Source organism: Myzus persicae, unplaced genomic scaffold (genome assembly GCF_001856785.1).
Source record: "Myzus persicae strain clone G006 unplaced genomic scaffold, MPER_G0061.0, whole genome shotgun sequence".
Taxonomy (NCBI): Eukaryota; Metazoa; Arthropoda; class Insecta; order Hemiptera; family Aphididae; genus Myzus; species Myzus persicae.
In genome coordinates, this window is record NW_019100658.1 from 166,766 (window position 1) to 181,301 (window position 14,536).

The 14,536-nt window shown below is 27.0% G+C and overlaps 2 protein-coding genes across 3 annotated transcripts; one reads left to right on the top strand and one right to left on the bottom strand.

The window, feature by feature from the left end:
- Positions 1–2,701: 2,701 nt before the first annotated feature.
- LOC111039195 (UPF0489 protein C5orf22 homolog) lies at positions 2,702–13,778 on the top strand. Of its 2 annotated transcripts, XM_022322576.1 has the most exons (3): positions 2,779–3,386; positions 6,582–7,160; positions 13,531–13,778. In XM_022322576.1, exons 2-3 carry the CDS (start codon positions 6,601–6,603, stop codon positions 13,568–13,570), a joined length of 600 nt encoding a protein of 199 aa, XP_022178268.1. In that variant the 5' UTR covers positions 2,779–3,386; positions 6,582–6,600; the 3' UTR covers positions 13,571–13,778. The 2 variants fall into 2 exon arrangements, with proteins under 2 accessions (XP_022178260.1, XP_022178268.1); XM_022322568.1 differs by lacking the exons at positions 6,582–7,160; positions 13,531–13,778 and adding an exon at positions 3,462–4,718 and having other exon boundaries at positions 2,702–3,386.
- Positions 12,001–13,792, bottom strand: LOC111039217 (protein stum-like). Its single transcript, XM_022322600.1, has 2 exons — positions 13,559–13,792; positions 12,001–12,208 (listed from the first exon to the last, which is right to left on the bottom strand). The coding sequence occupies exons 1-2, from the start codon at positions 13,764–13,766 to the stop codon at positions 12,132–12,134; spliced, it is 285 nt and encodes a 94-aa protein (XP_022178292.1). The 5' UTR covers positions 13,767–13,792; the 3' UTR covers positions 12,001–12,131.
- Positions 13,793–14,536: the final 744 nt, after the last annotated feature.

Here is a 14,536-nt window from a genome sequence, read left to right on the forward strand (position 1 = left end):
GAAAATAATTTAATTAAAACATTACTTATTTCTATAAATTTCAATTTTTTAAGTTTTTAAACTTTTTTTTCACTGATATCAAAAACAAAAAAAATTAAAATGTTCTTTGATCAAATGTGTCAATCATATAAAAAAAAATATCCAGTTACCCGTTTCCAAAATGCATATAGGAGTGTACATACACATTCTAAAGAGCTGTTACGTGAGTTATTAATTCAAGATTTTGATATTCTTGCAAATATTGGTTCAAGATGTTAAAAGGAAGTCTTGAAGAATCTGCTATTCGCCTAACTGTTTGAGTATTGAATGCGTCAAACTTCAATCAGTACCGTCACTCATAACATTTTATTGAGACAATATTTTAGATTATGGACTTCCGATGAATGTATCGATTTTAAACTTCAGTAACTTTTCTGGTGGAATAGGGAACGTGATCTAGTTAATGATGCATTTGAGTGTTAAAAATTGAAAATTCCCAGTAATTTCCAAGGTGTCGAAAAAAAACAACAAAATAGTAAAGGGAAAATAGTAATTTTACACAAAATTAATCGTTTATATTAGCATTGCCTAAACACCATTCAATTTTCAAAATATATTAACCCCTTTTGAGCTATTTATAGTAATTATTTTTATTATTAGTATTTATAAGTTATTTATTATAATTTTTTTTTTGATTGGTTTAAAATAAAATGAAAATTTAATACAAGGTTCTTCAAACGTTGTTGTTAGTATAGTTGTAAACAAAAAATTAGCAACGTAAATTCACAGTAATTTTTTATAAGCCTCTAAAATTAGAATAATCACACAATTCGTCAAAATCAGGAAAATCTGGAATTTATTTTCTTAGAATTTCCAAAAATATTTCCTTTATGGCTTATACATCAAAGATATGAAAATATTATACTTGATTTCTCATTAGATTTTTTACCTTCAAAAAAAAAGTTTTACCGAAAAGTCAAATTAAATTCTTATGAGCGTTTGAAGTTCAAAATTATATCACTTTGCATACTCACCCATAAACTATCGATTTCTAGTTGAACGTTTTTCTTATGTAGTTGTAATTCATAATTTCAAAAAGGAATCACAGTAGATAATTACCTACTTGACATTTTTATTCAATTTTTAATTTTGTTTCTATAAAATATATAGATATATCGATTGTTTTCCTTTGATCAAAAACAAAAAGCTTGACAATTAGCAAATTATTTTGTAGTTCAAAATTTATGAAAAATGTACAACTAAGAAATTTTCTATAGAAGGAAGCAGTTTTATTTAATTATTAAAAACAAGGTGTATTATAAGTAGTTCATATTATTGCCAAAATATCTAAAATATACATGAACATTGTCTTTTTTTTTTATAGACATTTTCAGTTCATATTTGGACAAAAAATAGATATTTTAATGAAAAATAAGAATTTTAGTCATTTTGTTTTAATTTAAAAATATCAATCGTGTGTATATTTTTAAAATATATTATTATATTTAATATACAGAATGACATTTTTAAATGCAATGTTTTTGATAAAAATTAATTCGACATCTACTATATTACAAAAATTAAAAAACTTCAAAAGCAACAACATCATAAAATATAGGTACTTAGTGAATAGTGATATTGTAAAAATCATTTTTTCGTATGCAATGATTTTATATAATTGTATTTAAATTTAACATATCATTACATATTGACCTACTCATTGACAAAGTACATAGACAATTTTCTATACAACAGAGTAACAATAAATTTTTTTGAGTTATTTTATTAAAACTTAAATTTTTTATTGTACAATAGACAAACTAAATTTGAAATTAAAATAATATTCTACAATCAAAAGTAATATTAAACTTTACCTAACCAATAAAAATAAGTAGGTACCTAATATTTTTAAAATATAGGTAATAATAACAGTTTGATAAAACATGTTCTGCCGTTGCTGTCTGGGACATATTATTATCTATAAAATCTAAAAATTAAAAATGTAAGTTAATAAGATGTATTTGATTTTATCACATACAAATATATAATATTTTTTATTTTTATTTTTATTTTGTTAACTATTCACATCATCAAAATTCAATTTATGATTTGACAAAATGAATACTTTGTATTACAAAGGTATTCATTAATTTATTCATATAAATATGAATATAAATAATATTTCGTACCTACATCGAACAACTAAATCTGTACACCGGTCAGTTGTCCAATCACTTGATAGTAAAGGCACTACCATAGTAGGTATAATTATTTTGTTTCTGCTTTTCTACCGATATTCGATCCTACATTAAACATTAATGTAATAATAATGTACACTTTCAAAACATATTGTTAGGTACAATTTTCCTGATTATTCGTAAGTTTTTTTTTACTAAAATGTTCATACGAGTTTAACTCTTGAAACCATACTCATTTTTTATTACTATTACATAGAAGTTAAAATATTTACGAAATCGGATATTCAAATAATTAAGAATTAACGTATGTAAAATGACAATTCCAAAATTTCTGTTGGTATTTGGTTTGTTTTTGTTTTGAACCGCTGTAGTGGCACAGTGCTCCGTAACGTTATAGTTTGCATGGCTAAATAACTTATTTAGCCATGATAGTTTGTTTACCAAACATCGGGAAATCGGGTACCGCCAGTACCTCCATCACTACAACTACTACGACTACTGTCACTACTACCACACAGTTACGACACTGTCTACAAGCACGACTACTGCCTAGCCTACGTCACGGCCCACGACCGACCGCGGCTGCTGTCAGACACCCTATCGGCTATCACCGCGAGCTCAACCCGTCGAAAAACGTTATCTTCTTTGTTCGTCTCGAAAACTACGTAAATGTTTGTGTATGTGATGTGTAGAAAATAGTGGGGATGCGCAACTTTGACCAATATACGAGCACAGTATCGTGATACGAGTGTGGTGGACATACCTATCTATTTTGTTAAGGTAGTTTGTGCACTCCCCCTTACTGACGCTCTACTCAGTACTCACAGGCTTTACCACTACCCATGTCCCCCGACCGTCTTCGTTGATTTTGTTTTGTTTTTCCGTAAGTTCCTTCTCACGTTCGGCGCTCAGCGTTGTTGCTTGTCACTCGTCTGCTGCTGGGCCATTTGTTTTCGGACCGCCGTCGACGACCGCAGAGGCAGAACACTCACATCGAAAATCACAGCTCGCCGTCCGAAACACCGTGCACGCCTCACCGCCGTCGACTTAGCGTGTGCGACCAACGTGGTGGTGATCCGCCGACCGCCGCAGACAGCCAGCCGCCCGCCCACCGTCGACCAGCCATCCTGCCCGTCCATTGCGCCGTGCCCCGACGATAATACCGTTGTTCTACAGTTCTACACTGTCCGCTTGATCACGATCGCCACAGTAAGTAGAATCGCGTTCGTAAAGTTTATACTTAGCGAGTTAACCATTTTAAACGTACATTGTATAAATTATTAGAAACAAACATGGTTTACAAAATAAAGAAACACTCAACGATGCCCGTTCACGTAGTCGATGACCATAACGATGCATTGCGATATATCTACCGCGAAATAGGTTCAAAACACTTGCCCTTGTATGGCAATGTTCTGTTGCATTTCGATTCGCATCCTGACTTGTCCATTCCAAAAGATATGCCGGCTGATTATGTTTATGAAAAAGAACAGTTGTTTGATTCGTTGAGTATTGAGAACTGGATACTGCCAGCTGCGTACGCCGGCCATTTTGATAAAATTATCTGGGTAAAGCCTCCTTGGGCACGGCAATTCAATGAAGGTGAAATTGTGTTCAGTATTGGCAAGCACAAGACTTCCGGCGCCATACGATTGACTAATTCTAGTGATTTCTATTTGAGCGAAGGTCTTTATTGTTTGGAAAATGATCTCATTAATATTAGAACAATCAAGTTGTTTGTGTTTACTATGTGTAGTTCAGTTTTTGATGATGGCGAGGAAAAATTTGAACTATTACGAAACAAATTTGTCGAGTATACTAGAGATAATCCTCATTATATCTTAGATTTTGATTGTGACTTTTTCTCCACAAACAATCCATTTTTGTCCATGTACGACAAAGCAAATCTGTATACTAATCTACATAAAATTTATACATTTAACTCTCCGGCTAATAAGGAAGACATTAACAGCTTACTACAATGTTCTCGCTCTAGAGAAATATTGTTGCAAGAATTGGAATCTGTGTTCATGCATCTTGATGACGGAAAGTCACTAGATGAGTATCCGACTGAAACTTTAACTGCTGTAAATACTGAAGATTTATCGTTTATTGTTAATGAGTTGTTGAAACATTACGATACAATTGACTGGTTAATAGTGCATAATGCTGGTTGCACAATTGACAACATTGAATTACCTAACCATCACACGGACATAGCTGATATCGCAAAATCTATGGATATTGTATTCAACTTTTTACCTATTATACATGAACCAGCTGCTATTACAATTGCTTTGTCCACTGGAGATGATTACTGTCCATTGGAAAGTGCACGCTTTATTAATGAATCATTGCTCGCAAAGCTAGAATGCTTGTATAATAAACTGAATGTTCAAAAATGTACTGAAGGTTCCTAAATTACTGAAACATTATCTAAAGTATAAGTTTATTTTATTATAATTGCTAGTAGGTTTTTTTATTCTGTGTGCAACATAATATTTTTTTACAACTAGTATTATCATAAATTTAAAGTTTCTCCGTGAGTCTTGAGTTTTAAATACATTATCATTAGTTTTATACAACTTATTTTTTTATTTTAATACCTACATTAGTGTGTCTAGACTTTAAATGTTAATATTACAATATTTAGTGTCTAAGTATTATATTATATAAACATTTAATTTAATGAGAAATTCTTACTAAATATTTTCATCAATTATTTTAATACTATTATGTCTTATGACTATTTTAAATATCTAATGTTTCAGTCAAAAATAATGATCATTCTCTTACTAATGATAGCACTGCTTAGTTCTTAAAGTTTTTTAGATAAGTAATTTTAAGTAGGTATATGAAAACAATTTTTGGATGTTTATCAACTGTAATTTTTTTAAATAGAATAACCAATCTAATTAAATTCAGGCCATATTTTATAAAACTGATAAAAATGTTGAACTAAAATTTGACTTCATTAATTTATTGTAGGATGTATATTTTCAAACAATTAAATATTAATCATTTCACCAGAGTCTGTAAATTATATTATTTTATTTTTTTATTAATTTTTAAATATTATATAGTTGGTGTTAAATTGTTAGTCATTAGTTATTCATGATTAAAATTGTTGATCGATTGTCCTAAGTATATTGTTTAAGTTATTGTTAAACCATACATCACTTATTCACCATTCAGTTTAATTTCCATCTAACTGTGATTGTTTGATTAAATACCTCTATAAAATTGTGATGAATAATAGATATTTTTCTATGTCAAATACTAAGGGAAGTATGTATTAAATTCATTTGAAACAAATTAAAGTTTTTAGCTCAGAATAAATTGTATGTTTATAGATAACATGTAATACAATATTAGTTTTTACAAATATATTTTTTTATGTGTGTGCTTAAATGTTAAGTTTAATATTATTACTTTATTACTCAAAAACAAATGGAATTTTTCAAAATATATTTATTTATTTTTTCGTTAGAATTGAAAGTGTGAAAAAATATTATTGTGGAATAGAATGAATTTGTATTTTCACACAAATTAATAATATTGTAGGATACCATAACAAGTATTTTTAAGATCTTGATCTTGATAATTTATTCGTGTTTTTATTTTTCTAAAACATAAATTATAGTATTTGTGTCAGATTTACTGTTTTTGAACTAAGAAATATTTAAATGTAAATCTATAAATTAAATTTTATTCTATTAATACTATATTTTTTTTTATAAATTTAAATATACGAGATTTTACAAACACACTATTGCGTATTGAGTTTTAAATTATAACATTATATACCTAACTACATAAAATCATTATAATTAAATTTTATCACTATATAAAATTATTATACATGGTACCTATTATATTATTTATCAAATATCATATTCCTTCATTGATTTACTCAATAGGTATGCATAATTGATATAAATATTGTTTTTTTCGTAAATGCAAAATTATTATAAATGTATAAACTGAAAAACAGTAAATAATAATTTCCAGTTTTTAATTTATACTATTTATATTAAGTTTTTATAAGTATTATGAATTCAAACACTTAAATTATCACGTTTATTGGTTCTTAAACATTTTTGTCTTCTGTTATTGAAAGTTGTAGCAGTGGTCATTATTTATTCAAAAATCATGACTGTCAATACACGTTTACATTGGAAAACTTTAATAATGGTATATTTTATAATACTTAAATACTATTATGTAACAACAATCAGCTATTTTTTTTAACAATTAATAATTAATTACTTGTCTTTAAGAATTTAGCTAAAGTAATAAGTTACTAATATTCTATTTTAATATTATACAAATTATTACAACTCCCATGATTGGTATATATTGTATAAAATATAAACAAAAGTGTAATGCTATTTTACTTTTCAGATCCTTTGAATCGTTGCAGATGGAAACTATGCTGCAGCGTTTGTCGTTTGAAGATGATGAAGAAGTCTACGAGGAAGAAGAAAATACTCATATTTTAGAACTAAGAGCTAAAAAAGAGTCTACCTTAAGTCGTTTCTCGTCTGATGTTAAAAAATCAGTAAATTTAATTATTGATGAGCTGCTGTGTGAAACTTTATTTAATATTCATAAGGAATTAAAATTAGGAGTTCTTGATCCAAGACGATTTGATTTTAATTACAGAAGACGCTGTAACACTCCAACTTTAATACTTATGGCTGAACATTTGAATATCACTAAACCAACTCAGGAAGTTGATTGTCCCAAATGTTTTGTATCAGTGAAATGTCTTTTATTATCTAAACATTTAGCGTGTTGTATGAATCCAAGCCAAAGCACCTATTCTTATAGTAGTAGAAATAGTTCTCGAATTGCTCGACAGCGCATACAAGAAGGTTTTAAGACAGCTTATGATGAATCTAAAAATGATAGTGAAGATGAACGAGTTAAACCAAAGAAACGTATCAATAAAGGAAAAAAGTCCACAGTCAAAAGCGTAAGGTAAAATTACCCAAATCTAGTTATTTCCTTATTATACTTAAGAGTTAAAAAGGGCTTAAAAATTATTAGAAATCAGTTATGTTACAAACATATTTTTTAGAATTTTTAAATTGTTCATTTTATGTTTACGTGTTAATCTTAAATATGTTTTATACAATATCTTATATGTTATTCCCACAACATATGACAGCCATTGTGTGGTAATATTTGTTTTATATTTTGAGGGAATGACATCAGTATAAATATACATCTAGGATCTAGCTATTGAATATTTAACAAGTTAGTTAATATAAATATTTTTAATTTAAATCAATATTAAAATTTCAAATCAAGAGTTTAGTGTTTAAAATACAAACCACTTGTAATTTTATAACTATTTACATAATTGTATATTATTTTTTATTTATTACATACTAAGTAATACTACCTACTTTGCATTTATAAGATGAATTATAATAATTTAATTTAATCAATTTACACGTAATATAACTCTTAATAATCTAACACATTAACTGTACTGTTTGTATTCATATATTGATTTCAACTATCATATATTTTAGTTATCTAAATAAAATGTTGTATAATGTAGGTACATTTCTTTATACCTTAAACAACCTTGCTATTATTTTAATTTATAGTTTTAATTGAATATATTTTCTTCCTTATTACCTACTTTGCTTTTTTATGCGTATTGTGAATACTTTAAATCGGTGTTTCCTAACCTTTTTGATATAGCAACCCACAAATTTACCTTTTTTACAAATTTAGTTCTGTTACATCTAAAGGCAATATTTAGATGTAAACTAATTTTTTATTTCCCTATTGTTATTAATTTATAATAGCAAGCCATAAAAATATTTTGCAATTCAATTTAGGGTCGCGATTCATAGGTTGGGAAGCACTGACTTAAATGCTAATTGCTATTAAATTATTCATCAGCTTACCAATATTTCCAAAGAAATCTAATCTAGAATTTAAAATACTTATGTGAATCATCCGTCACGTAAATCATAAGATGTATTCAAATTTATTATTTGTTATTTTGGGTGAATGGACCCGATTTAAATAATTCAAGATCTACAATATCACTGTAGAATTGATATTCACTATTATTTGTCTTAAATCTATGTTCGGTACACCAAAATTGATAAGTTTCTAGTTACATGTTAATTCATTTTAATTTGCAGAAGATAAGTAACTAGGTGACTAATCATTTAATTTTTATTTTAGAGAGTAATTTAGTAGTTGAAATAATGTCTAAATTAATAATGTACACTGTACAAATCTACTTATTTATGCTTGATATGAGTGCCTCCTATATTAAATAATGCAATATTGCAATGTGTTTATATTTTGAGCATTATAACAATTTCAATGTTTTGTTACCATTTCTACTGTTCTTCTGCTGTAATTTAAATATGGAAAAAGCTCATAATAATTATAATAATGATATTAATAAACCTTAAGTAAATGCTAACTTGCACAAACAATGTACCTATGTTTGACTTTTTGCTCTGAATTTTTAAAAGTAAAAACTTGCATGTCTTTCGTTCACTAAGCCAATTTAAACATTGTATTTCAAGCAAAACAGACGTGCATTGGTCTCTATACCATGTGTCTAGTTTTTAAAAACTATGTATGAAGGGGTAATCCGGTAATCGGTCAAAAAGTCTGTGCACATTTTTATTGTTGAACAAAAAAATATAAAAATACGAAGTATTTTATTAAATTTTCCTTTATAAGTACTTACTTATAATATATTATATAGGTATATATTTAATTAATGTTAATTTTAAAAATGTAATTAATTTTCTTATGAAATATTAATATTTCATATATGATTACTATTCTTTCTACTTTATATTCAAAATAATGGTCAATATAAAAGAAAATATATTTTTGAACCTACCTACTTTTATATTGATCATAATTTAAAATTTTTGTATGGAACCATAATATGTGTATGCTATAGCGTGTAGGTACTAGGTAAGTATAAGGAATAGTAATCAAATATATAATGTAATATTAGTATATATAAGAAGAATAATTAAATTTTTTAAATTAATATTAATTATGTATGAAATAGAGTATGGGTGTACTTATTTACTATATTATGTAATTGTTAGTGAAAATATATTAGAATTTTTTGTCTTTCCAGACTTTATTTTTTTTAAGGAAATTTCATGTCCCCCCAACTTTACGCCCAGGATTTGTATAAAAGTTTACTTGTGATATGTGAGGTATGTTAGGTTCTTCAAACAAAAGTAAAAAGTTATTGATTTTACATTCAGTTTAAAAAAAATGGATAGGTTTGTAAAATAAGTTATTATTTTTAAAACTATTTAATATTTATGATTCATAAAATTATAAATAATGATAACTTGAATTTTGTGTATTAAATAAATAATTATGACTATAACTTTATTTTTATCAATAAAAATAAATAGATATTGCATTTAATTTAAAATAAAATGAAAGCTTAAACTTTTTCTTCACTGCATTAAATATAAAATTAGACATGACTAATACTCTTTAAAAAAATATTAATATAGTACAATAATAATAATACACATACCTATATTATATTAGGTAGAACTGTAGAAGGTTAAAAAAATGCTATAAATGCTTATTTGTATATCAATAAGTAATCACGATTAATGATTAGATAGTATAATGAATGTAATACAGTTTTATTATGTATACTTTCTAAAATAGTAAAATTTAACAAAATTACAAGTAGATATGTATCGGAATATTAAAATTAAGTAGGTATTTACTGTTTACGGCTGATATACGCAATAGGTACTCAAAAAAAAAAAAAATGTAAAAAACTTTAATTACGAATACCTACCCATCACGATTAATCGAATATGTCTTTTGTATACAATTCGCGAGAGTTATATAAAATATAAATTTGTATTTTATACCTCAACAGCTGTTACTTTTAACTAACAATCCGTGTGCGACATCGTATGGAGTAAACTCCCTCCAGTGATTAGGAACGACTACCTATATTAAGTTAGGAAGTTATAATCTGGAGTTTAGCTGACAATTATGAATTATTAAAATAATAATACGAGTATATAGTACGATAATGAGACTACTAAGTACTTAATAAAATATGTATGTCTTAGATGTTATACAAAATATGTTTGGTTGCGTAAATCGTGCATACTCTTAGTTTGTAGTTCGGACTGTTCGGAGTATATTTTTAACATATTCATACAGATAACATTTTAACTAGACAGGAAGGTGCATACCTATAATCTAAAAATAATAGGTTAACAAATAGGTAACACATGGATTTAGTTGAAAATTGTTAGGTAATGGTTTTCGATCGACATAAAATCTCCATTGACTATCACAGATCACAGTAGCATAACAATTTACCGATCATAAAATGTACATAATATTATATACCTACCTACCTTAAGTGATCTATATCTCGACGAAACGATAATATAATATACCTATATATGGTATGAATTTCAGTACTAATTATGCTTAATTTTACTGTTGATACAATAATATCTTATTATATAATTTACCAGCTGTTCCTGCCCGACGTTGTCGGGCCAATAATTTTTATTTTTAAAAATGTATTTGTAAAAATAGGTATATGCCATATTTCTTCTAACTTTAATAACAATATATTGAAAAAATATGATGTAAACAATTAACACCCTCAAAGTCACAAGGAATCTATTAAAAACAGTCTAGTAGTTTTGATATAAATCGAAGGTGGTTCAAACTACACTCTGAATTTTCCTGATATCTCCAAGAATGATTTGAAATTTATACAAAATCAGTTTTTAGTTTTTGAGTACCTATATAAGCTACAAATACACATTCAACTTTCATATTTGTCTTAAGAAGTAATTTCTTTATTCGAAACCATAAATTCGATGATTTGATGCATGCTTTAACCTTGTCTGCTTAAGTAACCAATGGCAACAAATACAAATTTATCCTATACTTTTACTATCTATAAGTTGTAAACAATAGCAACTAATTATAAACACTAATGTCCATCGTAAAATCTCAAAATTGTCTCTTAAATTTGCAATAAAAAAATAATTAAAAGCCACTAATTGAGATAACAACTATAGGTACTATCTCTGAAGTTGGACCAAACAAGAGACATTTAGGACATTTCATTAAAATCTGTTACCTAAGTAGTTTTCAAGATGAGCGTTATCGAACATCGTGACACGAGAAATATATAATATATAAAAATTTAAGATACTATAAAGATTATATGTTTACTGTCTTAATAATTTATTATAGTCATTAGACAATAATTTTCTGTCAATTATTATATTATTGAACTTTTTTTATAAGTGTAATACCTTTTATAGGTATGTACGGGAGCCTGCTACTACCTCCTCGTTGTTTTTGATCATCACGCTTACGGTTTACACACAATCATAGGCTTATTAATTAATTAACTAATAGAATATTATGTGCATAGACAATATTTCGTTTAATCTCAAGTATCGGCAGTATAGGTTTGCAAATAAATGTTGCACATAAAACGCACACGGTATCCTAGTAGGGACCCTATACGCTATTAAATTAGATATTGTAAATTTGTAACGTTTGAAGTCGCTAGAAATTGTGTGGAAATCTGCAAATACATTTACAAATACTCAATACTCATACACATATAATGATTTATATTATTTTATACCTAGGTACTAATATAATATTATTGGTTGTCAAAAAAGTTCAAAATACTATATTATTATTATAAATCACTATTTCACTATGAATTATTTTTAACACAAGTAACATACATATTATTATGAATGTATGATATTGTACCTCCAATTTATTACATTATATACAATATCATAATCCGTTAATTGTTGTGTATTAAACTGAAAATTTTCGTATAATATAATAATAAATTATGCTACAAAAGGACAATATATCAATAAGATCCAACAATATAACGTCTGTATCAAATATTCAGATCTGGTGGTTGTGGTCGACGGCAACGGGCGCTTCGACGGGTTGATCGATTATTTTGACTTTCTGATATTTCTCTGCGAACAATATCGTAAGGCATGAATTTTGTGCTTGGCATGCAAATTGCATAATATATTATTTTATACGCTTCTGTAGACGTATTCGTGAAACCAGTATTATAATCAGTTGCTGGTTTATAACAGAACTAAAAATTCAAAACTAAGGTTTAGGTATCTACATTAAATATTTCGTAGGTAACTTTAAATTTTTATTTTTAAATTGTTCATCTTCTGTTCGGCTCTATTGTTCATTTCTAATATAATGCTGTAAAATTTCAAATACTCAATCTTGAATTATTTATAAACGATCAAAATAATTTCTATTTTCCAAAAAAAAAAAAAAATATAGTTGCAAACAAAACTTTCATCTATGAATCAAAAAAAAAAAAAATTGGAAATATATATTTATACTAATATACATTACTATACCAAAACTACGATAAGGACGCTTCAAGATGCGTGGTATTTAAATAGAATATTTAAAATTATTTTTTAACTCAATCATTTTATTATCAGACTATTTCGTGATTTTTGTTGTTGAAAATTAAATTAATATAATTATATGTAAGTAAATACTTTTTCGACCCACCTTAAAAACCTCTGAGACTATAATTTAGGCCGTGGTCAGAGGTTGGCAAGGTAAAGAGTAAACCATACAAGGAACATATATAATAGTCAATATATCATATAGTTGCATATAATATAATAAATCTATATTATTTGATATACTATGTTCCTTTAGCAAGACTCGTAGCGTTTCGGCAGAATTTATTAATTTAACTAACTTTATTATCGCTACATCTCTCAATTCCTATTACTAAATATACTAAAAAAAAAAATTTGTCGAAGCGGTTAAAATGATTTCTAATGAAGACAAATATTCGCGTCATCCCTCATGCGTACGTCTATAGATCAGGAGTTGCGTTGTGTAGGTACTGTACTACTGTTTTCATTGTTTATAATACCTAATAAGAACGTAATAACTAATAACTGATAAGTATATCGTATATGTACTAATACTAAAACTTCCCCCCGTATAATATTATGTTCAGATCAATAAAATGTTTTCTTATCTTTACGTATGAATATTTTTTACTATAATTACGAATCAGTTATTAGTACCTACTATATCGGACGGTTGGGTCAATAAAATAAAATATTTATGCTTAGAAACATTATGTTTACAAAAAATTGTTATAAGTATAATTTCAAAAAGATGAGTGAAAAATTATAATAAGTGAGGACAAATATGGTGGAATCCACATTGTATTGTATTAAATATAACAATAACCTAGTAACCTAAACCTACTAATAAAATATACTTATTAATTTTTTTATAGAGATTTACGCTCGGAAGACTCGACTTACTGGCCATCTTGAGCATTATCACACCCCACCATATGCTCCATCCCCAGCCGACTAAACAGAAAAGCACCGTGAACAGCTGAGCAGCGGCCACGACGAAGTTCACGCAGAACGCGCCTACCCTGGACTGGAAGGTGTCGTTGACCGTGAATCTTGGCTTGCCGACGCACAAACACAGCATCCCGCTGGAGAACGTGCCTATATACCACATAAACAACACAGATAATATTTATCAAGTTTATAATATTGCGCGTAGTAAATAGGTACCTACGTTCGAAATGTAGCAATTCTAAATAGTCGTGGGATTGGAGTTAATATGTAAATATTTTTTTTTTTTTTTGAAAATGGAAAACCTATTACCTATGATTCTTAAACTAAGTTGTCTTCATATCCTATGGATGTCACAATAATATACATGAATCTTACGGGAAATAATTATTTCATAAAAATATAAAACTAAAGTTATTGACCTAAAATAAAAAGATACTTCAGAAATTGAATAAAGTTACTTAATTAATTGTTGGTACCTTTTGACTATTTACCTATTTGTATTTTATATAGAATTGTTTAAATGTTTGAAAAACATATGATTTTAAAAATAAGAAAATTCAGTAGCTATTGTTTCGTATCATTCAAAAGTTCAAAATGTTTATGATTAATTGTAATCTTGATACCTACCTATGTGTGTAAAATAGTTTTTAGTTTATATTATTTTAATATATATTGTGGTCATGTGGGTACGCAATTCTAAAGTCTATCCTAATGTAATAATTTTATAACTGTCTTATAAACATTAAACTAAGATAATTAATCATTAATTTTATTATTTTACTTACAAAAATGAATATTGTGTATAATTGTGTGTAATTATAATTTAATCAAATCGATAATATTATTAGATGTAAAATAATTTATTTACCTAGTTCATAAAATAGTTTACAATAGTCTAAAGTCCATTCTAATATAATAATTTTAATACCG